The 26,642-nt window shown below is 39.0% G+C and overlaps 1 protein-coding gene across 1 annotated transcript; it reads left to right on the top strand.

Annotated features, from left to right (window-relative positions):
- Nucleotides 1–2,737: 2,737 nt before the first annotated feature.
- FAM91A1 (family with sequence similarity 91 member A1) lies at nt 2,738–25,525 on the top strand (the record flags this gene model as incomplete). Its single annotated transcript, XM_079533172.1, has 24 exons — nt 2,738–2,809; nt 4,970–5,054; nt 5,570–5,721; nt 6,907–6,964; nt 8,148–8,215; nt 9,050–9,163; nt 10,897–10,987; nt 11,831–11,893; nt 12,886–12,992; nt 13,778–13,816; nt 13,938–14,050; nt 14,972–15,090; nt 15,507–15,619; nt 15,814–15,900; nt 16,667–16,799; nt 17,490–17,638; nt 18,173–18,307; nt 20,117–20,230; nt 20,821–20,893; nt 21,580–21,729; nt 23,186–23,293; nt 23,498–23,621; nt 24,190–24,259; nt 25,331–25,525. 24 exons carry the CDS (start codon nt 2,738–2,740, stop codon nt 25,523–25,525), a joined length of 2,532 nt encoding a protein of 843 aa, XP_079389298.1.
- Between the last annotated feature and the right edge of the window lie 1,117 nt (nt 25,526–26,642).

Genomic DNA, 26,642 nt, shown 5'->3' with positions numbered 1-26,642 from the left:
AACAAGCACACGTGAATTTGGGAAAAGAGTCTGATTGATTAGCTAGACAGTAAGCAGAAGGAAATCACTGGGTTATAAAAATGCAGTAATAATTCTAGCTTTGAGAATATTCAACATTTATTTAACACGTCTATTTATTCTGAAGACACCAGTGTGTGTTTGACAGGCAGTACTTTCCTGCAGAGACCTTGGTAAGTTTCAAACACTTAAAAATGAATGATCGGGTTTGATTGTGGTGTTCTAACACAAGGTGTAAAAATCAAATGTGAGAATGAGGAGTTTTCTCCAGAATTCAGTGCCTTGTGGTGGTCATCCTGTCTTAGACATCTTTAATACTATTACTGAACTAGGAACCATCCACTTCTTCCATGATTATTTAGGGAATAAAGCTGATCCAACAGACATTAAAGGAAATACTGAAGTTGGAGAAAAAACAACCGTAGGGTTTCTTTGGAATCTGCTAGGTTGGTGGGCACCCACAGATTCCAATACAAGCTGATGATCCTAATGCTCTTACTGACTGTGAGAGAAATACAGCATCCCAGCAGGTAAAATAGAGGGCAGCTCATTAAGGATTTAAACCTAACAGTAGATTGAGTAATACATACTATGCCATGCTGTGCATGCGCATGGTCTATCTGAATACATAAATTAGGGCATCAGTAATGAAATGTGGAACTAACTTACTGCAAGGAATCACAGAATTCACAAGCGTTGGAAGGGACTTCAAGAGATCACTGAGTCCAACCCCCCTGCTAAAGAAGGTTCCCTACAATAGGTTGCACAGGTAGGCGCCCAGACAAGAAAAAGCATAGACAGAAAAAGCAAAAAAGATCTCTAATAAGGAAAATAAGCAGATAACTTTTGAAAAAACAGTGAACTGAGAAGGTAAATCTCAAGATTTACTGTGTGTAACTACTGTGTAAAACTAAAAGAGACTAAATTAAAAGAAGTACAGTAGGAAAACATATGTGTACCAGTAATGCTGTGACAGGTACTTTTAACCAAATTAAACTTCAAAAAACACTAAGCCATAACGGAGGCTTCATGCAGATGCAGAGAACAAGAAGACAGGAATCAATTTAGAAAGCAAACTGATGGAATGAATTATGAAGTTAGAGACATCAAAGGCAAAAAGATGATCTAAACAAACCTAAGAAATAGGAGTCAAATAAAGGTAAGGGTAGATTACACAACATGGAAGAAGAAACAAAAGGATGATGCACTCCAGGCTGAAGTGTTAGATTTCTGCTTGTTCTCACAAAGGAAGACTGTACCTACCAAATGTTTCTTCCTAACTTTCTTGGTTTTGCTTCCCTTTTGCCAGTGCTATCATTGAAAAGTCTGAGTTAGCTGATAGGAATATAATGGAAACTACCACGCTATCAAATATGTTCTTTTTTATTTTTTTATTGCATATATTAATGTTATACTGACTACCAGAATTTTTAGCTTGTGAATTTTTGTACCTGATTTAATAAAATAGTTACTATGTCCTGGTGCCACTAACAAGAGAATTTACTTCAGAACCATCCATGAAAAAATCATCCTGCCCTTCTGTGGGGTGTGTCCAATTACTGATATCAAAAACAAACAGACAGTACCAGCCAAAGTCCTGCACCGCCTGGTTTATGTAGCAGTGAGCAAGAAAAAGCTTTGTGTTAGTATCTCTTCATAGTTCATTTATAAACCAGCGTTGGGTGTGACAGAGAGTGAAACCTGAGAACTGTGGTTTGAAGGATGAGGTCAGTTCCACAGGCTATGACTGCTCTCCTGGACTGAATTACCAAAGAGCTCATCTCACCACCTCCCCAGCTGCTGAGATCTCTGTGGGCAGCACACAGCACATGTGTTGCTTGCGGCAATGTGTCTCTGCACTCACACACAAGTCAGATCCCCGAGACACTAGTGACATCAAAGATGCAGAAATGGGCCTGTAGTTTATTGACACTGACTCAAAGGTAACAGAGCACTGAGTTGCTCTCTGTTTTGGTCCCCTTTCACCTGTCACCATGGCCTGAAGGTTCCTACCAAGCTTTCCATTGTTTTTACTTATTTATCTAATAATCTACTAAAACATTGCATAGCGTTAGAAACAGTTCTTCCCCATTTGTAATTTGCTGACAGTAAGAAAATGCTTTTGCACAGGAAGTTGGCACTGATTTTGACTGATAACGTTCAGCATGACTGATAAAAACTTAACTGCTAAGAGAAGGCACTCCCTGACCACATCAACCCACTGGCTCAATGCCCAGCAGGATGGTGCAGCAGGCACTCAGGTCCGCAGGTTTTCATGCCCAGGCTTTGCAGACCCTACACAATCAGCTGAAATAACCCAGGGCAAAAAGAAGCATTCCTGCTTGTTCCACGTCATGAAACGCTTCTTTCTGCTCCAGATTCTGCCCTGACGTTAAGCAGTCACCAGCATTGGCGCAGAGGGACGGCAGGCGGTTGCCAGGGAAAGGAGGTGGGGAAGGAGGGACGGAAAGAAGAAAAGAAAGGAACCCGTGCAGGAGCCCGCACAACTCCGCACCCCTTCTCAAACACCGCACATGCGCAGCTCCTTCGTGTCCACCGGAAGTGACGCGTGATCACTTCCGGGGCCGTGACGCGGAAGCGGCAGCGGGCGAGCAAGAAGAGGCAGTGGCGGTGGCGGCGAGGGTTAAGAGCAGAGGGGCCCCGGGGCTGGAGCGCCCCCCGGCGGTGGGGCTGTGCGGTGCGCTCGGCTCCCCTCGCCATGAACATCGACGTGGAATTCCACATCCGCCACAACTACCTCTGGGCCCGGCTGCCGGCCAGCGTGAAGCAGGTAGCGCCGGGCGGGCAGCCTCGGCTCCTGGGCGCGGGCAGCGGTGCGCGGGGAGATGTGGCGGCTCGGCACTGCCCTGCTCTGCCAACCGCGGGTGGGCGGGCGACCTGGGCTCTCCTGTGGAGAAGGGGATGTGGGGTTCTGCTGGAGGGTTGGGGTGTTTATGTGGGGAGAACAGCGTGCAGGGGTTGTTTGGGGGTGTATGTGTGGAGAGGGGCACATAGGAGTGGTGTGGTGCCTATCGGGTGAGGCGGCTGTTGGGCAGATTGGGATCTCTGTGTGGAGACAGAAAGATGTGAGCATCTGTATATCCTTTCTTGGGGGCAAGCTGATCCAGCCCGGTGCCATCAGAGAGCGGTGCTGCTCTGTGCTCAGAGGGCTGTGCACTGTGTGGCCCGGGGAATAAAAACAGCTCATGAAAGTTTGATGTGCTGGGTTTCACAGGTCCCTCACAGCAGCGCGCAGGTAGTGTGTCAGGTCAAGAGGAAGGTGTCCATCTCTGCTCCAAAGCCAAGTTCTGTTTGAAGTGGGTGGGATGGAAAGCAACTCCTGCTCTTGCACAAAGGATGGAGAGGAAGAGTAGTGACTGCAGGCCCTGAATAGTTAACTCCATTGAGTGTCAGGTAGTTCCTCTTACAGAGGAAGGTGAATGTTGCATTACATTTACTTGCCCAGCAGAGTGCCATGCTATGTGATTAAGGTGGAAAATACATCATTGTATAATGTGTTATTTTATTTAAAGTAGCTTCTGGGATTCTGTTGTATTTAGTTTTAGAGTAGCCCTTAATATTTTTGTACCAGGAGAAAATACTTCAAAGTTAAGTCAGTTATGGATCCTTTCTGTGAGTGTATTTCTCTTCTCTGATGCTTAGCTCTGCAGTGCATGGATACTGTGCTTGTTTGTCGTGTATATTCACAGAATTGCAGAGTTTGGAAGGTAGCTCTGGAGGTCTTCTTGTCCAACCCCCCTGCTACAGCATGTTCTGTACAGTAGGTTACACAGGAAAGCATCCAGATGGGTCTTGAATTTCTCCAAAGAAGGAGACTCCACAGCCTCTTTCAGCAGCTTGTTCCAGTGCTCTGTACCCTTACAATAAAGAAGTTCTTCCTCATATTTATATGGAACTTCCTGTGTTGCAGTTTTTGACTGTTGCCCTTTATTCTGTCACTGCGCACCGCTGAAAAGAGCCTGGTTCCATCTACTTGATTCCCACACGAGATATTTATTAGCAGTGATAGGATTCCTTCTCAGTCTTCTCTTCTTTGAGCTGAACAGATTCAGGTCTCAGCCTCTCTTTAAATGGGAGATGCTCCCAGCCTCTAATAATCTTTGTGGCCCTCCGCTGGACTCTCTTCAGCAGTTCCCTATCTTGAACAGGGGAGCACAGAACTGGACACAATATTCCAGATGTAGCCTCATCAGGGCAGAGTAGAAGGGATCCCCTATATTCAGTAAAGTACTTTTCAATCTAAGTGTATTTTGTTACATGGGCATCAAGTGAGGGAACCAGGCGAAGAAAACCTGCTCACTTTCTAGTTGAGCAGAAGAATAATGTGAAGGATTTTGCAGGACTGGTTTTGAAATAAGGCATTTAAAACATTAACTGAAAGTTCTCTTTTCATCTTGTTTTGGGATAGTGAAGCACTGTATGCCTTAATCTTGTGACCAAAGATCACTTGATTGCCTGCTTGTGGGAAATTACAGCTGAACTTTTTCATTTTATTATAAGCTTCTCAGGTGCCATAGGTGAAACTTTGTGTCATTCACAGTTACTGATTCATGCTGCACTAATTCTAGGTGCTTTTTCAAGGCTGCAAGATGCTGAATGCTTGGTGTAATGCTCAGTGCTTCATGTAACCTAAAAGAATGTTTATAACCTTTGATTTGAAGATGACAGGCTCCTTTTTTGGTCACAATGGCTCTAGAAAAAGAAATAATATCTAGAAATCACTATTTAATTCGCCATCTTCTGTGGAGGGACCCATTTAACTCAAGATACTTTTGACCTCATAGAGGAACTGAAGATACTATCACTATAATGATGTGAGGGACTCATTAAATAACATATGCCTGCATGTGCTTCCTTATGAGACACCTTGTGCTGGTTTAACTAAAACAGGTTTTGTGCACATCAGCTAAAAGGCTTTTCTATTTTTAAGGCTCTTGGAAACTCTCAGAGGGAATATGAAAAGCAGGTTGTACTCTACAGCATCCGCAATCAGTTACGGTACCGGAATAACTTAGGTGAGTAAAGCAGCTAACTTTTAATTGCTGCCCGAATCTTCTCTGTGGAAGATTGTTTTTACTCTAAAACTATAAGAATTAGTCCTGTTTAAAGGTCCCTCTGTCCCTGAAATACTTCTGAATGATAAAACATCATGAGAAGTCTTCACATCTGAGTCCAGGCTTGTTTGCAGGCTCCCATTTTATTTTGTGCTGACTGCATTCAGTCCTCTTTTACAGTAGATAATAATTTGACTAATTAACAGATCATTTTCCAGAGAGCCTGCATGAGTTGTCTCAATGGGCCACTTCCTGGTAACCTGCAAAGTAAATCTGCTCTGTTCTGATGTGTAATGGCTCTGAAAGTAATTATATTGTATATAGAAATCTCTGGATGCTACATGCCATATAGCCTTCCTTTATCTTGTTTTTAGCTTTCTGTCAATCTCTGTTATAGTCTTTCTTAGTCTTCTGTTGAGACATTTTTTGACTGAACTTGATCTAACAATGCAACTTTTTCTCTTCTTTTCTTGTAGTTAAGCATGTCAAGAAAGATGAACGTAAATATTACGAGGATCTGTTAAAATACAGCCGTGACCACCTGATGTTGTACCCCTACCATTTGTCTGACATAATGGTGAAAGGGCTGAGGGTAACACCGTTTTCGTATTACACAGGCATAATGGAGGTGAGTGCAAAACTATGGTGAGAAATGGTGTATTATGTCCTAGAGATGTCAGTGTATGCAAGACAATGTCACGTGGTTTGTTTGTTTTTGGGTAGGAACTGCTAACGAATTGCAGCTTTTAGATAACTACTTGTATCTGCTGTTTTTTCACCCTTGTACCCCCATAAAGCTTTCAAGAACTGGACTTTGTCATGTGGAGTTGGGTGGGACTTGTTTTTAAGCCCATCTTTCTTTTGATCCTTGAGATTTGTGATTCTTCATTTCAAACTGCTTATGAAAGATATACCCCATTCTGTTTGGTAAATAAAAATTTTGATTGAATACAAAGGGAATTTTGCTTAAAAAAGAAAAAACAAAAAAACGCACCCAACTAAACAAGAAAAGAGCAACACGTTTGTATGGTTGTTTTCTTCTTCAGAAATAGCATTTGACCATATCAAAAGCTATTTCTGTGAGTACTAAAATGGTTCTGTTTTCTGTCAGCTCTCTGGCAACCTTTTTGTTTTCTTTGGATGTCAGAGAGATGAGGGAGAGAAATGTCAAGGGTAAAGGTGAGAAAACTTGTGGGTTGAGATGAAGACAGTTCAGTAGGTTAAGCAGAAGCTGCACACGCAAGCAAAGCTAAATAAGGAACTCGTTGGCAGCTTCCCATCAGCAGGCAGATGTTCAGCCATTTCCTGGGGCTCATCACGTGTAATGGTTACTTGGGAAGACAAATGCTGTAGCTTGGTGCATTCTCTCTCCTCTCTTCCTCCTTTCCTGCAGCTTGTGTTGTTGAATACCATGTATGATATCTTCATATGATATCGTCATACAATATGGAACATCTCTTTGGACAGTTTGGGTCAGCTGTCCTGATTCTGTCTCCTCTCAGCCTCTTGTGCACCCCCGCCCCTTCTCTGGGGCAGGCTAAGAAGCTGAGATGTCCTTGAGTCTGTGTAAGCGCAGTATTCCACGGTAGCTAAGACACTCATGTATTATCAGCACTGTTTTGATCACAAATCCAAAACATCTTCTACCATGAATAAAATTAACGTTATCCTAGCCAGAATTACTGTACTGACTTTAATAGATTTCTGATTTAATTTCATGTTTTTTTTTTTTTTTTTTAAAGGATGAATTTTACATTTGCTTCTCTGAAGCAATGACATTCTTACTGCAATTGAATTTTCTTGTCTTTTTCAGGATATAATGAACAGTGAAAAAAGCTATGATTCATTACCCAACTTTACTGCTGCCGACTGTAAGTATTATCTATCTGCAGTACTGCTTTCAGTGAGTTGGAGTTAAGGACCTTCTGAAAATGAATTAATGGGGCATCTATTTGCTTTAGCACAAATGTGTTAATGAAGGTATAGAAGCATTTATATAGTGGTATTCAAGAAGGTGTGCTCTCCATGCAATGTACTGTCTGTATGATAAGCACAGGAATTGGGCTGATTTAAGTAATACTAGGCATGGTAAAAAACAGCTTCTGTCCTTGCATGTAGTGCCTTCCTGTTTGTTTGAGCTTCTGGGTGGAAAGTCTTACTGGCTGTTGTGTCATCCAGCTGAGCAGCTGATACTTTCCCACTGTGTGTTTTGGTGTGTGTTGGGCAGAAAGCTTTGGAAAAACTCTGAAAGGCTGTTGGCTCTGCTATGAATTAGCACCAGCGGACAAAGATTTACAAGAAAAGAGATTGTCACTTTGTGATACCCCTAAATGCGCCAGATAGACTGTCTTGCTTTCTGTTAGACTGTTGTGGGCACAAGAAGGGCAGGTTATGCATAAGCTCATATTAAACTTGGAGGAGGGCAGAATGATCACCCCTTGACAACTGAGACAGGATGTGGGTTAAAGCTCCTGGGTAGTTTTCCAGTACCTTTTCATAATTTGTTAATGGTTGAAGGCTGGCAGTTATAGAATTAAATTCTGATTTACTTGAGCAGAGCTAGATCTTAGTCATCTTCCTTAAAGGCTTACATGGTCTTTTGTGCTCTAATTCTTAGTTTACATAGTTCTAATCAAGTGCATGGTGTGGCAGTAGGGTAGAAAAACACCCTGTTGATCGAAACAGGTACAACTTTAGTTCTCTTGTTTTGAAGCATTGTAACTCCAAAACCTGTTGGAGTGAAGGCAGAAGAGAAAAAAATTGGATTATTCCCTGCTACTCTTTGACTTGAGAGAAACTGGATACTTAAAAATATACATATAGAATGTAAAGTAAATGAATAGGAATAGATTGTGCTTTTTAGATGGACATGGTTTTAGCCAAATTCATAAATTCATTTGGGACTGAGTTTAGTTCCTCCAGGTATCCTTTTATTTTGGGAAGAAGGAGTAAATGAAAGTATTAGTTACAAGTAGGTTTGATTCTTTCAAGAAGATTTTATGTATCTTCAGCTTAAACCCTTCCAAGAGAAATAAAACTTTGATTATTTTCCAGGTCTAAGACTTCTTGGTATAGGAAGAAACCAATATATAGATCTAATGAACCAATGTAGATCTTCTAAGGTAAGTTTGTCTTCCGTTTCTTCTTTCTTCCCTCACCTATAGAGCATGATTTGAAAGGAAGGAGTGGTAAAAATTTGTGGGCCTTGTTAGTTTGCTATTATGTGCACTTGATTGAGCACTGCGTAACATACTGCTAATTATTTTCTGTTTCTTAACAACAAAAAAAAGTACTGAAACCAAAATAGACTAAAGAACGGATATTCAGCATTACTTTAAAAAAAGCCAAAACATAATAACAATCAACAAATACAAGGGTGTCCACCAAAATATGAAGTAGATAGTGTGGATCTAAACGTAACAACTATACAGTGGAAGAGAATGGAGAATGAGCTATTTAACTGGTAAATGAACAGTACATTTTAGTTTTTCTTTCTTGTACCGAAATTCACTGTGCTTTCATAGCATCTTTCTTACTGAGAATATGGAATCTTGCTCTTTTAAAGTAAATAAACCGTGTTATTAAAACTGATTTTAAGACTGCTGCATTTATTTTAAGTAGACCAATTGTATACTTGTTTGCTGTTCTTGGACTTGATCTTAATATCTTTAGATAAACTTAGTGACATACAGAATATGGATATATGTGGAGATTACATCTGACAGTATTAGGTGTAAATAATTTTTTTACAACCCAATCTCATATAATTTGAGAGAGGAGGAAGCACGTTCTGTTTCTGATCAAGTGTGGGCCTTTACTAAAAGGCAAGGTTAATAGTATTTGTGTGCCCAGTCTAAATATGATGTACTTAAAAATCAGATTATATAAAGGTAGATGGTTGCCTGCACGAGTGAAGTGCTATTTATTTCTATCTCAAATGGACTGTACCACTGCAGAAATTTTTCAGAAGGAAAACTGCGCGTGATCTGTTACCTGTGAAACCTGTGGAAATTACCATAGAAGCTTGGTGGGTTGTGCAGTCTGGCTACATCACTGAGGATGACATCAAGGTACTTCAGTGCAGCTGGCAGCTCTAATTTTGGTTGAATACACTCATGGTTCCTGAAAACAGACTTCCCTTTGTGTATTCTACACAAAGACTGACTGAAGATTGGAGCTTTTATAACAACTGACATGGAAATAGAGATTGGAACTGGTAGAAGTGGTATCATTCTTTGTTGGTATATTCTGCCCTCTTCCTCCTTTGTGCTTTGTGTCACATTTGGTGCTGAGGTTGCTTTGTGTCAGCGGAACTGGGAACTGAAGCGTGTGCTGCTGTGCTTTATAGGGAACAGGCAGCAAGATGTGCCTTCTCAAATTTCATGTTTTAGCTCACGTATTGGTTTTGACTAAATCTTCACCTTCAGTGCTAGTGGACCTTATTTGTTACTTTATTTTTGCTCCTTGTATCCCTATTTGTTTCATTTGAAACTTGAAAAACTTGTGAGCTGGCTTAATGTTTTGTCATCATTCTGTTTTCATTTTCACAGTATCCTATTTCATTCTCACAGTTTTTCTACAGTCAGCTATAGTCTCCTGATCTTACAGAATCATAGAATCACTCAGATTGAAAAAGACCTTAAAGATCACTGAGTCCAACCACAACCTAATCACACTACCCTAACTAACAACGTTCCACTAAATCATGTCCCTGAGCACCACATCTAAATGGTTTTCAAACACATCCAGGGATGGTGACTCAACCACCTCCCTGGGGAATCTATTCCAGTGCTTAACAAGCCTTTCTGTAAAGAAGTTTTTCCTGATATCCAACCTAACCTTACCCTGGCACAACTTGAGGCCATTTCCCCTCATCCTGTCACCAGTGAGAAGAGACCAACCCTGCTCTTGCTGTAAGCACCTTTCAGATATTGGAAGAACGTAATTAGGTCTCCTCTCAGCCTTCTTTTCCCCAGACTGAACAGCCCCAGTTCCTTCAGTCTCTCCTTGCAGGCTATATTCTCCAAGCCCTTCACAAGTCTTGTTGCCATTCTTTGGACCTGCTCCAGCACCTCAATGTCCTTTCTGTACTGAGGTGCCCAAAACTGAACACAGTACTCAAGGTGAGGCCTCACCAGTGCTGAGTACAGGGCCAGGATGACTTCCCTAGTCCTGCTCACCACACCGTTCCTGCTACAAGCCAGGATGCCATTGGCCTTCTTGGCCACCTGGGCACACTGCTGGCTCATATTCAGCCAACTGCCCATCAGTACACCAAATCTGTATTTAATTCCTTCTGTGTTGGTTTACCTTTTACCTTTGATTGGAGCATAGTCAATGCAGTGATGGAAACTTCCTTTGACTGTTAATGGGAGTATCTTGGACAGTGGTTGTGTACATTCTGACATTCCAAAGTAGTTAACCTGAAGGAAATTGCTTGATATTGAAATTGCCCTCTTTCTAGAATGGTTCTAGTTGCGTGTTTGAACACTTAATTTAGAAGTTTTAAAAAGCAAAGCTAATATACACTACTGTAAAATACCTATGCAATTAAATACTATTCCTAGAGCACATGTAACTTTATTTAGGGACAAGAGTAAAAACTTCAGCAAGAAGTGCGGTGAATTCTTCAGTGCAAGCATTTTAATGAAGAACATGGTTACTTTCTGTGTTTTTGTATTACCTGTGACTTATCTGAATGTGAAATGTTCATGGTTCTTTTTTTTATTATTATTTTTAGCAGTATTATTCAAGTTGCATAGATTCATTTCTGCAACAGACTAACGCAGATTTATTTACTTAGATTTGTACTACATCGGAAAAGTCTGCTATTGATAAGATAATTGATTCAGGTCCTCAGCTTGCTGGTTCACTGGACTTCAATGTAGTTCACAGTAAGTGTTTAATTGGCATTCCTTTTCTGTGTGTAGATATTGCTCAGTAAATTCAGAGAGCATTGTCTGAAAACTTAGGTATAAAAGAATTGAGGATAGCTAAAGTTTGGGAGGATGTGGAGGGAAATACTCAAGAGCTTGTACAGGCTGCAGTCTTAAGTTCTGTGAATAATTTAACAGTGAGATGTTAGGAGGTGTTGCTCTGATATTATTTCATGTAATTTAACACATTCCTTTTGCTCACAGCCCCATCTAGCCTGGCCTTGGATGCTTCCAGGGAGGGGGCATCCACAGCCTTGCTGTGAACACAACCTGTGCCAGTGTCTCACCACCCTCAGTAGAGACTTTCTTCCTGATATCTAGTCTAAATCCTACCTGCTTCCAGTTTAAAACCATTTCTCCTCATCCTGTTGTTCCCTGCCCTTATAAAAAGTCCCTCTCCAGCTTTCCTGTAGGTCCCTTTCCAGGTAGTGGAAGGCTGCCATCAGGTCTCCTCTGAGCTTTCTCTTCTCCAGGCTGAAGCGCCACAGCTCTTTCTACTGAAAGCAATTGGTAGGGTGATGAGACCTCTGGAAAAGCGCATGATGACTCAGAAAGTGTTGAGGGAAGTAGTTGTAAAGCTCCAGGTATATTGCATCAAACTTCGAGTAAAGAGCTCTGTTATAGGATAACACCTGCTGAATGTTGGATGTGGTTTATTGATTGTGTACTGCAAAATAATGTTGTATAAGCTAATAGGAAATACTGCTTTACATTCTGAACTGAACTGATGGGAAAGTCTACTTGTATCATTAGGACTCTGCAAAATGCTTTTTCTCCAATGATTTGCTTTAATTTATACAGGCTTGTATAACAAGGGATTTATTTACCTCGATGTACCAATATCTGATGACAGCTGTATAGCAGGCAAGTAAATGTGTTTGTAGTATAAACCTGCATTTTCTTGGATTTATTTCAGTTGTTATAAAGACATTGGTTTTAAATTGTACGTAGGACTTTCTTCAATTTGAATTCATATCTTTTGATATAAATATCTAGGTAAGTTGATGGTTTTAAAGATCCACAGTACGACATAGGTACCTTCCTGTACGTCTGTAATGGAAAGGAATCACAATGTAAAGAAATGTAGCTGCTGTGCTAAAAAGGCTTGAGCTTTTCATTCCTATACAGCTTTTTCTTTTTATTTGACTCAGCTTTTTAAAAATTGTATTTAATAGATATCAGTTCCATCATCCTTTGTTTTGTCACCTCAATTACAGCAGCGCACTGTGTCTGGGCACTAGGTAGCTTAAACTAGTGCAGCACATGGCTGCCTTTGAACAGCTCGTGCTGTGCTAAGTCTCAAGGGTTTCTGAGTTGCATAAAGACACACACTGTTGAAACCTGCCCATGCAGAACTCCATGTTGTTACTGTAGTAGAGATCAATTAAGCAAATGCCCTCTAAATACAAGAAATACTAGCTTTGGCTGCTCCCAAAGGGTGGAGAGGTGGAAGAAGGGTGACTTTTTTTGTTTTTGTTGTTATGCCTCAATCCCCACTTGCTTTTTTCTTTCACAGTTTACTCTCTGTTGGCGTTAGAAAACCGTTTTATGGGCTGAGTGGCTAGAAGTTATCTGTAGTGAATGAGCAGGAGTCTGAAAGACAGTGATGCAAAACAGAGTGGGTTTTTTTAATACTAAAAAAAATTTTGGCAACCGTTGTTTTCTTAAGGGCTAGGAGAAATTTTAGTACCATATAAACTCTCTTTAGGTTTTTATTCTTTGAAACTTGAGTAATACAGATACCATTGTAAAATGGTAATACAGGCACCACTGTGTTACTTTAGTTTCTGTTTTATGCAGTTTCTGTTTAAAAAAGAAAATTACCAAGTTGTAATCATGCAAGTAATTCTTTTCAGTGCCACCACTTGAAGGTTTTGTGATGAACAGAGTGCAAGGTGATTACTTTGAAACACTCCTGTACAAGATTTTTGTTTCAATAGATGAACACACTAATGTGGCAGAGGTAAGTAAAACTCACCTTGTGTCTTGGTGATGGGAAAACCATGAAAGGGCCCAAAGCACGCAGGTGAAAAACTTAAGGCATAAGTATGGATAGGTATCAAGGAGTTTTATTAGTATTGTCTGACTTGCAGAGTTTGAGATAAATAGGTTTCCCTAGTATTGAATGCAACTTCATTAGTTCTGCAGTAAGATGCACATTCAGTGAAGCAACTCCATCAGCTGGAGTGAATTACGTGGGAATAATTTATGCAGTTTATTCTGTACTGGTTAGAATGGGAGTCTGTTTTCCTTCTGTCCCAACTGTCTTGGTTCTGTTTTGCTAGTGTGAATTAAGAAAAAACAAAAATAAAAATTTCTGATTGTGAAAACATGCAGGGTGTTGGCTTAAAGTAGGAACCTAACTTTTGCATAAATATTTATGGTTCTAATTCTTTTTTCATAAGGTCTCATTCTCAAACGTGTGGGGAAAAAGTACCTGAAAAAATACCTTATGAACACACATAGATTTTATTTTCTTCTGTCTTACAATATACATGATTAACCTAAAAATTATACAGTAGAAGATAACCTCATATTTCTTTTGCATGCGTTAAAGTGGAACGATCATGAGACTTCGTCCCATTTTTTTCCCTGTTGCTTTTGGTCAAGACAAAATTGCTTCTACCATTGCAGTCTGTAGTAAGAAATAAAGAGACAAAACCAGCAAAAAATGCCAAAGCCCAAAAATTGTGGATTACTCTGCATTATTAATTTTGCATTGTTGACTTTTCTTTTTTTTCTTTTTAGCTTGCAAATGTCCTGGAGATCGACTTATCTTTAGTAAAGGTATGTGAGTTGCACTTGTGTTATTCGATGTGAAAATCTCAGTCTTGCAGGTTGGCTTGGTGGAGGGGTTTCATGTTGCAATTCCTTATTATGTTTGTGTAATTTTTATGTGTTTCTTCAGAATGCTGTGTCCATGTATTGTCGATTAGGCTTTGCTCATAAAAAAGGCCAAGTCATAAACTTGGATAACCTTCATCCATCGTGGAAGAATGTTCCTTCAGTGAACAGACTGAAGTAAGTGTTCTTTTACGAAGTGTATTTCTCTTTGAAGAGAAAGCTAGATTTGATTCCTTTTTTATTTTGATTCCTTTTTAGATTTGGTTCCTTTTTTTGACTTCTAATTTCACTTGGCTTTCTAATGTGTGTGTGTATGTAGTGACATGAATACTTGATTATCTTGCTGATCTGAGGATTAGGGGTGGTAATGTGCCCTTTAAATACTACTTCTGTTGCCATTACTCAGTGGTGGCTTTTTGACTTTTAAGTGCTTCATTACTTACTTTTGAAGCAGACAAGTGTGAGCTTGTTCTGAAGCACTGGGAAGGAAACAACAGCTCTTACAGTGCTGGTACAGAGATGATGCCTGTTGGTACTGCTTCATGTGATTATGTAGTAAAGCTTGCTTACTTGCTGTGAGGTTGTCTAGTAGTACAGTCATAGACACTCTTAATCTACATTTATCTGTATAAAATCCTGATAATAGAAAGCAAAGGGTTCTCCAAGTTGGAGTGCCAGTTTACATGATCTAAGCATTGTCAGGTACTTCATTGAATTCAGTTTCTCTTAAGCCACTTAAAGGAGAAGAAAAAAACAAAACAAAACAAAACAAAAAACCAGTTATCATTAATGCTAATTCAGAATGTGAGAACAAAATGAAGAAGACTCTTCATTGGATTTTTCTTGAACAGTGGTGATTTGATCACTTTTTTTTCAGTTCTGTTATTCAAAACCTGGTATTTTTCAAACCACCATGTAAACTTTTCTGCTGAAGCAAAAGCAGGACTCTGAGAGCCATCAAGCTGGACTGATTTAGGGCTCAGAAACATTGAAAGGAATGTGTTGGACATTGGAATTGGAATACTAGCACTGGAAGGCAAAAATAGTTCTCTGGTGCTGCAGTGACTGATAGTTGTGGATTTTAATTCACGTTAATAGGAGTACTTTGGATCCTCAGAAGATGCTGCTTTCGTGGGACAGTGGGGAAAACAGAAGTCCTGTACAGGAAGCTGGGTCTTCAGCCACAGATACAGACACCAACAGTCAAGATGATCCAGGTTAGCACGACCAATGAATCTAATACATAGGAACAATTACTTTATAGCATTGTAGGCTGTAAAGGGGTTTATAAACAAATGAAATGTAAAATCTGTGAGGATTTTTTTTTTTTTTTTTTTTTTTTAATAAATTATACTGGGGGGGAGGTGATGTCTAAGTCTTGGTTTATTCAGCCTCACTGTTAGTAAGTAAGGTATTTTGCTCATCTATGTTATCAATATTAGCTGATGCCAACATACCAATACATGAATGATCAACATTGATTATTCAGCACTGATCAGGGAATTCTGTTGCACTCAGCGTGACATTAACTAAGGCTTTTTGATTATTTTAAATAGTTGTATGACTTGATGTTTTCGTTTTTAAATTAAATGTAATCATGTTTGTTTGGTTTTTTTTCCTTGTTCTTTATTAGCTGAAACAGCCAGTGTGAGCAGCCTGAATCTGTCCAGCGGACACACAAAGCGTATTGCCTTCCTGTTTGATTCTACCCTCACTGCCTTTCTAATGATGGGAAATCTTTCACCAGTATGTCCAAATTGTTCAGTGTATTACACTAAGACTCAACATGTAGAGTTTGAAGATGTTTTACTTCCATATAACACAGCTATAATTATTTTTAAAACTTACATTGTTGTGGCTAAGAAACACTTGCTTAATAACATTTTTGCTTGCCTGTTCTCTTTTCAAAGAACTAAAACAGTTTTGTTTTATTATTCCAGAACTTGAAAAGTCATGCGGTCACTATGTTTGAAGTAGGGAAACTGTCAGATGAGTCCCTTGACAGTTTCTTGGTGGAGCTGGAGAAGGTAATCTGTTGCATGCGTGGCCGAATGTTTTCTCAGCACTAGTGTAAAGGGACAAAAAGCCTTCAGTATTTTCATTTTGTAAGTCTGCTCTAAGAGCCTCGTTTAACAATAGAGTGATATGAATGCTCCTCATCATGCCAAACCTAAGTGCTTCAGTTAATTGTTGATTATTAACAGTATCCATGCTGCAAGGGACTTTGTGGAACATACTATGCATGTATGTGAACATGTAGAATGTCTGGTAGGCTGATTGAATTAAAGAACTACGTTTACCCAGGTCTGTGTGTACATGCATCTGTGTTATGGCTTGTTTGTTAAATAACATCTTACTAAAAAGTGATTTGCAATATTTTTGAAAATCTGCATATTGTTTTTTTAGAAAAACTTGGCTGTTATATTCTAGTATGTTTAACTAATCCACCTTTTAAAGATAATTCTAGAAGGACAACTTCAGAATTACATCAGAGGGCTGTGCTGTTAATTGCAGTATTCTTTTACACCAGTCAGGAGTACTGGAAATTTAAATCTTTTTGCTTGAAAACTGAGGCATGATTCAGATTTATAGATGTCCTTATGTATTTTTTGACAATTTGACTAACGTGACAAAGGCTCCCTTTTCATTTAATAGTTGCTGTGTATAACCTTTGGGGTTGTTATGCCATAAAAACCTTTCAAATGAAAACTTGTTGATTTTTTTCCTATTGCATTATTAATGCTTGTGCAAACAATATGCCATCTATGTGCCTTTATTTTGCTTCTTGTTTAGGTTCAAAGCACAGGTGAAGGGGAGGCACAGCGATACTTTGATCACGCACTTACACTGAGAAACACAATACTGTTTTTACGGCATAATAAAGACTTAGGGGCACAAGCTGTACAGCCTGACCAACCAACTAACGGTACTGTGAACTCTTCTGAGGAAATATTTTGTATGTTTTTACTTATCTGCCATGTACTCAGCTGTATCAGAAGGCAATCAGTGCCTTGTTTGATTAAAAGTATTCTGAACCCAAAAAAACATTGCTTCATCCTTTGAGTTTGTGGTACTGAGTTTTGTTGAATGACAGATTTGGTGCACAGGCTTGGGCTTAATGTCCAAAGATTATGCTTAATGGTAATGGTGGCAAGATGAGCTGAAATTGAGGAAGGGTTTGGTTTTATATTGTGTGCTTCTTAAGGCTGTAATAAAGGAAGTAATCCTTTTATTCAAGTGGAATTTTCTATTTAAAAACAAAACAAAACATTTTCTGTGCTAGGAAAATGAGTGTATTCTTTCTAATGAAGATAAATATTTGTAAAATCTTGCTTAACTTTTCTTTTAATAATTGTGTGTAATAGTAATAATGTGCTTTGCTTTTCTGGGATCAGTTAGTCAGTGAGGACAAAGTTGTAACTCTGCCAGGGAATCCTGTATTACTTGAACTGCTGAAATTACTGGGATTAACTTGAATAAGTCTGTACGTAACTTAAAACTTTGTTTTGGAAAATACTGTATTAATGGCTTAGAGGGCGGAATGGAAAATCTGAAATCACGCTTTAGGTTTTATGTTCCATTCCAAATAATCAAGAATCTTACGTTCTCATCACAGGATTTCCCTTGGATCTCTTACGATGTGAGAGTTTGCTTGGCTTGGATCCAGCTACCTGCAGTAGAGTTCTCAACAAAAATTATACCCTACTGGTTTCCATGGCACCACTCACCAATGAAATTCGACCTATTAGTAGCTGTACACCCCAGGTGAAAAAATACTAGGGGAAAAAACAGTATGTAGTAATAGAAATAGTTTTGTAGCTTTGTTTTTGTGCATGTCTGCTATGTGTCTCTTCTGAAGAGCCGTAGTTATTACATTCTAATATGAATACATAAATACTATAAATACATTATATAGTGTTACAATTACTCTTAAAAATATTTATTGAGTAAAATGTGAATACTTACTACACTTTAATTTATGAGCAATGTACCTTTCAAATAGGGTTAACCACAGATTTTTTTCTTCTTGAACTTGTGCTGATATAAATTACTATCAAGAGAGAAAGTACCTAGGGATAATAAAATAGTTGGGGTTATAAGGTACCTTTAAGATCACGTAGTTCCAGCCCCACTACAAATATCATCTCTCCTTAGTAAATTAACACATTTTTGTACTCCTTCCTATGCTGCAGAACTAGCTTTATGTTTCTTTAAAACTATCAATTATTAAATTATATCCGTACATGTAAGAATTGCAATAATAGGCTCTATTTTTTTTTTTCTGAATAATCTCTTCAGCATATTGGACCTGCAATACCAGAAGTCAGTTCAGTTTGGTTCAAACTGTATATTTACCACATAACTGGACAAGGACCACCCTCTCTATTGCTCTCTAAAGGAACACGTCTTCGAAAACTTCCAGATATTTTTCAGGTAGTATAAGTACAGATTGATTTTTCTCTCCCTTCTCTTAATGTTTCAAAGATGTGCTGTATACTAAAGAATTCACACACAGTTGTAATCTGAGGTATAATCAAGTAGCTATTGTAGCTTTCTTAGGAGCAAGTTTTATGTAGTATAAAATCATAGTCGTTTGAGTTGGAAGGAACTCTTGGAGGTCATCAAATCCCCTGCTATGAACAGGGACATCTACAGCTAGAGCAGGTTGCTCAAAGCCCTGTCCTGCCTGACCTCGAATGTTTCCAGGAGCGTCCACCACTTCTCTGAATAGCCTATTCCTATACTATTAATGAAAAAAAAAAAAACTTCTTCCTTATATTCAGTCTTTATCTCCACTCTTTTAGTTTGAAATCACTTCCCATTGTCCTAGCACAACAGGCCCTGCTAAAGAGTCTGTGTCCTTTCTTATAAACTTCCCTTTAGATATTGAAAGCCTGCTATCAGGTCTCCTTGGAGCCTTCTTTGCTCCAAGTTGAACATTCCCAGGTCTTGGTATGTCCAATTCAAGCTTGAAAGACTTCAGATGCTGCTTTTTCCCGTTCTGGCCCTCAGAGGGACTTGTGTCCCATGAAGGAGTATTGTTAGGTATTTGGTAGCCTTGGCAAACCTAGCTGGGAGTGACATGGCAACTTTTAAACTTGGCAGAACCAAAAAATTGTGGTTTCTATTAACTTTAATCGACACACAGCAGACACGTAGCAGTGTCTGTGTCTCACTGATTACAGCAAGGTTCACAAAGTAGTCTTGTTCATATTTATAATTGGAGGGTGATCTCTACAATTTGCACCTCTTAATTCAGATAGACACTTGAGCTGAGCATACTGCAGTAGTATGGAGGTGTTCAGAGAGCAATGCGTATTCTTAGTACCCACATAAGCAGTTATCTCTGGCTCTTGGATTTGTAGATGTAGATTCTGTTCCTCCAGCCTCTTTTCATATATCTTCTCTTCCTCTTCATGTCCTTTCCAATTTGAAAAATGTTGTACTTCTATTTCTAAGACTTGTTTTAAAATAACGGGATTGAATGAACCAAGACATACACAGCAGAAAGCATTCCATAAGGCTTCTAAGAGCTTGACTGAAACTTTGTCAGTAACTTAAACTGATGGTAAATAGATGATGTATTTTCATTAATAAAAAACATTCAATGTAGTTGCCTTGGAACATTTCCAAAGTGACCTGTGTTTTCAGAGAGCTGATGGGTCTGTTTTTCCTCTACTGTTTGATTTCATGTCCTACATTATCACAAACTTGTTGGAGCCCTTCTCTGTACTGATGCAAATGCTTCTCTCCTGCTTTTATTTTGCCATGTCATCTTGAGAAACTGTTGAGACATTTCTGAAACTCCTACAGACATTTTCAGTCTTGAAATCTGGGAAGTTTGTCAGTGTTTTTGCCTTCCTGTCCCTTCCCTTTGGATGGCTACTCTGGGATTGATATATATCGTTGCTTTCTTTTGACAGTGTTAGCTTAGCATTTAGATTTATTTGGAATTATTTTCATCTCATATTTGTTAGGAGACTGCTGCGAGGCCCACCTAGTCCTGTAGGGACGGTTGACAGATACGTTCTACTCAAACTACCATCTTAACTTTGAGATTGGCAAACTTCTGTCCTTACCAGAAATGTGAGCATGAGTGATCCTTGGTAGAAAGTATAATGCTATAGAGTTGTAATCTGCAGTAACTTGAGAATTGTAGCAGCATGCTATTAGCCTAACTGCAGCATTTCACTTTGTGCTTGGATAGTCCATTACTGCTGTACATAACCTTCTGTCTTCTAGGGTTATGATCGCTTACTTATAACATCTTGGGGTCACGATCCAGGAGTAGTTCCTACTTCAAATGTGCTCACAATGTTGAATGATGCTTTAACGCATTCAGCTGTTCTAATTCAGGTATGGAATACCTTCTGTAAGTGATGAAAACTTATAATTTTGGGTAAAACTGTTGCATCAAAGAGTAGATTAAGAATGTAAGAGAACTATGCTTTTGTTGGGAGCTGAAAAATGTTTAACTTTAGCCATTGCTGGTGTGGTTTAGAGGGGATAAAGACTGTCGATGCATATGTAATATGCATTATTGCATTATGAGCAAATATTAAGAATTTTGCTCAATGAAAATGAGATGAGGATTTATAGAAGCTTTGAGGATATAGTAAACTGAAATGAAAATGTATAATCCACAAGTCTTTTGGATGGTAGTGATGTATAAGGTAACTGACAGTATGAATTATTCAAGAAACTGCGCTTCTTGAAGTGCGCAACTTCAAGAAGCTTAACTAATCATCTTCATTCATGTGCATTTTAGGGGGAAGAGGATGGGTATCTTATTCAATCTATTTATTTTGAGAGTGTTAATACAGAAATATTTCTATGTTTGTTTCACCTATATGATTGGTGGCCTTTAAAAGAGAGCATGATTAGGACTAAGCTAAGCTGATGAGTACATTTTTTTTGGTGCCTAATGTGATTTTCTTGATGTTCAGGGGCACGGTATGCATGGAATGGGAGAAACTGTGCATATACCTTTTCCATTTGATGAAGCTGAGCAGCAGGGAGGTAACTTTATTTAATGTAATCTTTGTGCCACCATATTGAATGCTACCTCGTGCGGCAAGGTTGCAATAATACTTCTTCCTAGTACAACTGAGTTTAAAAAGCAGAAATTAACTTTCTGATGTACTCCTTGGTGATAGGAGGCTTTGGATTGGCCATAAGCTTTCTAGCTTAGAATTTGAGAAAAACTGCAGATTTGCAGATATGAAACCTAATGTTATTTAGGCTACTAGAAATAAAGCTAATTTCATAGTCTAATTTTTATTATGCTCAAAATGGATTGCCTTTTATGTATGTTCCCTCTAGTATGTCTGCTTGTAAACTTAGAAAATTCTAGGATTAAGAAGTCAGTGTTGAAACTCCTTGTTGCCCTCTAGTACTGTACTATAATTCTTCAGAATATCAGATCTGTGGAAGTTCTTGTATTGGATTTTTCTTACAAGACTGTGGCACTGAGAGAGTTGGATGTTGTTTTTTCTTAGCTGAACCTAGCCATCTGCGCTGTCTGTGCGCACGACAGCTCTCTTCTTCAGTGTTACCCCACGTCCTCCCATATTATCGCTAATCTGTAGCAGTAAAGGAGTCAAAAAAAAATCTAGATAAAAGCCAGTTTGACTAGACATGAACTATATGGCTTTGGAGGAGGTTTTCTCTAAAGTAAACTGGGTTGTGTATTTCCTTTCTTCTAGACTTCTCTCGTGTGAACATGGGCATTCATTCAGCTTTAAAGATATTGAGAAACAAGGTAGACTTGCAGCATTTTTGTGGCTATGTCACTATGCTGAATTCTACAAGTCGGCAAGCTAACAGGAAGCTGAGTGATGCTTCTGATGGAAGAGGTTAGTTATCAGTATTTTTTTATGTGCGTGTGTTCTGTTAATTTACAAACAGTTACTTCAGCAAAGTTCAGCAAAGGATTAAACTCAAAGGATTTGGATTTCTGCATCATATGTAATTACAGAATGGTTTGGGTTGAAAGGGACCATTATGATCACCTAGTTCCAACCCCCTGCTATAGGCAGGGACACCTCCCTCTAGACCAGGTTGTTCACAGCCCCATCCAGCCTGGCCTTGAATGCTTCCAGGGAGGGGGCATCCACAGCCTCACTGGGCATCCTGTTCCAGTGTCTCATCATCCCCACAGTGAAGACTTTCTTCCTAATATCTAGTCTAAATCTATCCTCTGCCAGCTTAAAAACATTTCCCCTTGTTTTGTTGCTACCTGCCCTTCTAAAAAGTTCCTCCTCAGCTTGTAAGATCCCTTCCAGGTACTGGAAGGCTGCTACAGGGTCCCCTTGGAGCCTTCTCTTCTCCAGGCTGAAGAGCCCCAGCTCTCCCAGTCTGTGTTGGATATCATCCAACATAGAGAGAAACCCCATTTAAATCTGCTGTCAGTAGGCTTACTTCCTAATTGCCCGTTGAGCCTAAATTAGCAAATACAAACTGAAAATCATTGGACTAAAATAACTGGCAGGAGGGGGAAGAAATCATTTCAAAACATTAAAATGTAAGTTGTGTTGTTTTTGTATGCCAGAACTTAATCTTTTGTAAGTGTGCTGAAGATCCCTAAGTAGCTCTAAAGTCCTAAGATCAGTAAGACTTTATATTTCTCTGTAATATTTCTTCCAGTTTAATAGTTATGTGTGTTGCTCCAAAAGTAGTACCTCCTATTTATTTCCATGGAAACAAAGACCACTGTAGCACTATGTGATAGAGAACATTTTTAGCTATAAAACACTGGTGGTTTTTTGTTTTGTTTTGTTTTTTCAACATAGTCACCACCATTAGCTATGTATTTTTGCCAGTGATGAACAAGAGCCTGCATGCTGCCCTTGTAAAAATCTGCAGCAGAGGATGTAATGCATTGTTGTCACTGCTGTAATGCACCGCTCACCACCTCACTGTGCTCACATCCACTGTTTGGCCTCCATAAACATTCAGAAGGAATCTATAAACATCAATGGGTGCCATTTTTTACTCATATAGGGGTTCAATCCCACACCATTGCTTCATATGTACTTTCATGTCAGACATTGCTTTGTCAGACTGTTCCTCTGCTGCCATCTGCTGTAATGCTACAAAATTAACAGAATGTGGGTGTGAAGATTCAACTCTGCTGTATCACCAACATCTGCCTCTGATGATGTGGGCCAACATAATAAAATAGGAGGCATTATTTTCAGAGCAGCTTTCCTGTATAGCTTTTGGGCAAAACTTGCGTGAAGTTCCTTGCATCAGTTGGTAATTAAACATATACTCATCTAAATGTTTATGTAAGGATTATTTTACCTCCAGGGGATGCTGATCTAGCATCAGGATCTGATGTAAACGGGAGTACAGAGTCATTTGAGATGGTAATAGAAGAAACATCAATGGATTCTGCAATCAAGCAAAGCCTTGAAGGTAAAACTATGACAAATGTTTTGTACTAAACATTCCCTATCTAATAAGAATTCAGATTCTCTTAGATCTTTGAGCAGTTGAGTAAATGAGCTGCCTCAAAAAAGCATGAATTGTCCTTTAGATCTGAGAGAATAGATCTGACCTGACAGAATTGGGTCTGAGATCAATATTTGCTGTCTCTTTTGTTTTTTTTTTTGTCTTTAGTACCCACATCAGAACTGGATTGGGTTCCTCTGGAATTATGCTTTGGCATTCCTCTCTTCAGCTCTGAGTTGAATCAGAAAGTCTGCAGAAAAATTGCCACTCATGGATTATGTAGAAAAGAAAGGTGAGCTTTATTTTACCAGCTGCAGGTTTAATATAGTTATGTTATGTCCAGAGTTCCTGCAAAACGATTTGGGTATCTACAGCTTGATGACAAATGGACCAGAACCAGTTTTAAGTTTCATAGCGATTCTAATTGAAGTGTGTAAGGTGATGGTGTCAAGCTTTTTTGACTCAAGGATACCAACTGTGATGTTAGTGCCTAGTGAACCTTAGGCCACTGGAAAAAAAAAAGTAGGCTTGCTTTTCTGTTTGTTTTTGCAAGGTAGAAAGTAAATTCTTTTTGGAAGCTATGTGAACATCAGGAAAGTTTAGAATGCCTTCCTGGCCTACCACAGACTTCTTTTCTTCACCACCTGACCCTAATGTGCTAATGTTATTGTCAGGCTTCCTGTCTGAAAGCTTTTTATTTTGTCATGTAATGCCTGGTACTACAAAAGAAATTTTTGAGCAGTTTACCATGATAATTCTTTACTAGATTAAATTGGGGCACCTTGGAAGGTTGGGAATTTCTGGCATGTATTTTGATTTTCTGTGTTTGTACATAAATTCTTCTCTTTGACTTTTTACAGCCTTCAAAAACTGTTACATTCCAGTAGAAAGCTGTCCTTGCAGGTCCTTAATTTTGTTCATTCATTCCAGGTAAGGAGGAATAATCAACAAGTAAATAATTCTGCTATGTGATGTTCTTTGCTCTCCTTTGTTATTCCTTGCTGAATAGGAAAGTGTGTGTGGTGTTTGTTTTTTGTTTGTTGGTTTTTTTTTTTTTTGTTCTTTTCTTACCCTCCTGTAAGTGGCCACTGTATTAAGTGCTGTAAAATTCAAATTCTTCCCTTCCCTGATGATGAATGAGTATAAATATGTAAAAGTACAGATGCTGGGGGAAGGGCAAGGGCAGAAAGGAGGACCTTGCGTAGCAAGAGAGGAGAAATGCTTGCTCCACAGCCTCCTGTGGTTCTGCATGGAAATACATGCTAGCAAGATGTGTCCACATATGACATGGAATCTACTTAGTTGCTTATGCTTTGATACATTTGTCTAAAATTCTATCCTTTCAGTACAGCAAGAAACTTGCAGGTTACTTTCCCTAGGTAGTGTTACAGATGGTGTGATCCTGAAACCATTTCTTCTTGAGAATGTTGGAGGTTTCCAGAAGTTTGAAGCCATTGGAACCATCCAAGTCTCAAGTGCCTTCTTCCTAACCTTTTAGATTCTGTCTCTGGGATGCACTTTTTATACCGATGATTATCTGTACAGGGAGGGGAAAAATACTTTTTTAAGCTGAGCAACCAAACTTATGGGAAATATGTCTACTCATACTATGATCAAGTCAGTGCTTCTGAATATATCTATATACACCTCCTAGCACCGTATGAGATTGTGGCAGTGCTTAACACACTCAGACTGATGTGAGAGCTGTCCTGAAGATTTCACAGCTGCATATTCACTTCACTAGATCTTCCCTTAATTTTTAAGTCTCAGCCCTCCATGAAGGCTTCTTGGAACATAAATATGTGCACGCAGATGTAACCGAGGCAACTGTGTGCCTATTTCATGCCTTCCTTTGTTCTACTTTTACTTGCATAATGATTTGGATTAAGCACACTTCAGGAATACTAAATTTGCTGATTGGAATAGCTTGTTATATTCTACCTATTAAATCCTTCATTATTTCTCTTGCTTTTAAGACAGTTTTCTAATTTTTGTTTTTAGGAAAGTACTTCAACGCTGGATCAGCTCCATGATGCTGGTTGTTCAAGTTCAATTTTGCAGCCAACTTCTGCAGATATGGGTGTTCCACTTCCTGCCAAGAATCTCATGTTCAAAGAAGGTGTATTATCTGAATGGAATGGACGGTCCCCTTCCTCGGTTTTTATTTCAACCACTCCTAAGGAACAGGTCAAATAGAGATTCTCACACATTGATCACTCTATGCCTTTCTTCTATTATGGTTATTTTATAGTGCCAACTACTAAGAAGTGTACTGTTGCTGCAGCATAACCCATGTAAAAGTAGTGTTACAAAAACGTGCTGTGTTGCAGTATTGGGGAATTGCTTAAACTGTCTAGAACTTGTTACTCATTACTGCGTATCTTGCTGCAACAGAGAGCTTTTTAGCTGTCAGCACTATTTTTATCTTGAGACAATCTTTTTTTTATAACTAACCATGCTGTTTGTAGGCTTTCTGATGATTGTTAAATTTCTGTGCCGTCACCACAGAATTGCAATAGTAGTTTTCTATGTTCGTTACTCAGACATAAATTCTGTTTAGTTTTGTACTGTAATACTGAAAGCCTTTCTGTATAAAGGTAGGAGATTTGGCTCTTCCTCTAAAAGCTCAGTGATACCAACTGTTTAAAAAATGTATCATGGTGATACGGAGCATTAAGAATTGTTGAATTATGAAGTTCACCCTAATACTGTGGCCTTGACAGATCAGCACAGTAGGAAATTTGATGCTTTCAGGGTCTATGTTAGAGCCGGCTTTAAGCCCTATTGATGACTAAGGCCATTTTGAAGATGGATGGTGTGCTTTCATCTCTGGTAAAATTCAGTGAAGATGTGGAATTGTGGGAAGGCTGAAGTGGTTGGCCCTCTCTGTAGAGTTCTTTATAATAATGGATTTACTCTGTATGAAAAGGGGAGATGGAGATTTGGGACACGCTGTGAGTGGGTTCCACCTTGTTATTTGACATTGCTGATGATTGCTGTGAGAAATCTCTTGATGTTGTAAGTTGACTTCAAGGTAGATAACTAGATATATTCTGTTGGTTAATGTTTGAAAGAGAAGATCTCTTATTTTTTTTCATGACTGTCCTTAGCAAAGGAAGGTAGCAGCAGAAGTTGTGTAGGCAGAGACTTCTCTGAATCTGTTTTCTTTTCAGCCATTAGCTGTTCGTTCTGACAAACGTTAACAGCGCACTGTTTCATCTAAAATAATGTTCTGGCTCTATTTGTAGGGGATGATATTGATTTCATTTTGTTTATATTGGGCATTAACAACTTCTTTCCAGCTTAAATAAAA

Source organism: Tetrao urogallus (assembly GCF_951394365.1).
Source record: "Tetrao urogallus genome assembly, chromosome: 3".
NCBI classification, from domain to species: Eukaryota; Metazoa; Chordata; class Aves; order Galliformes; family Phasianidae; genus Tetrao; species Tetrao urogallus.
The sequence above is the reverse complement of the archived record's forward strand: the minus strand, read 5'-3'. Positions and strand labels throughout refer to the sequence as shown.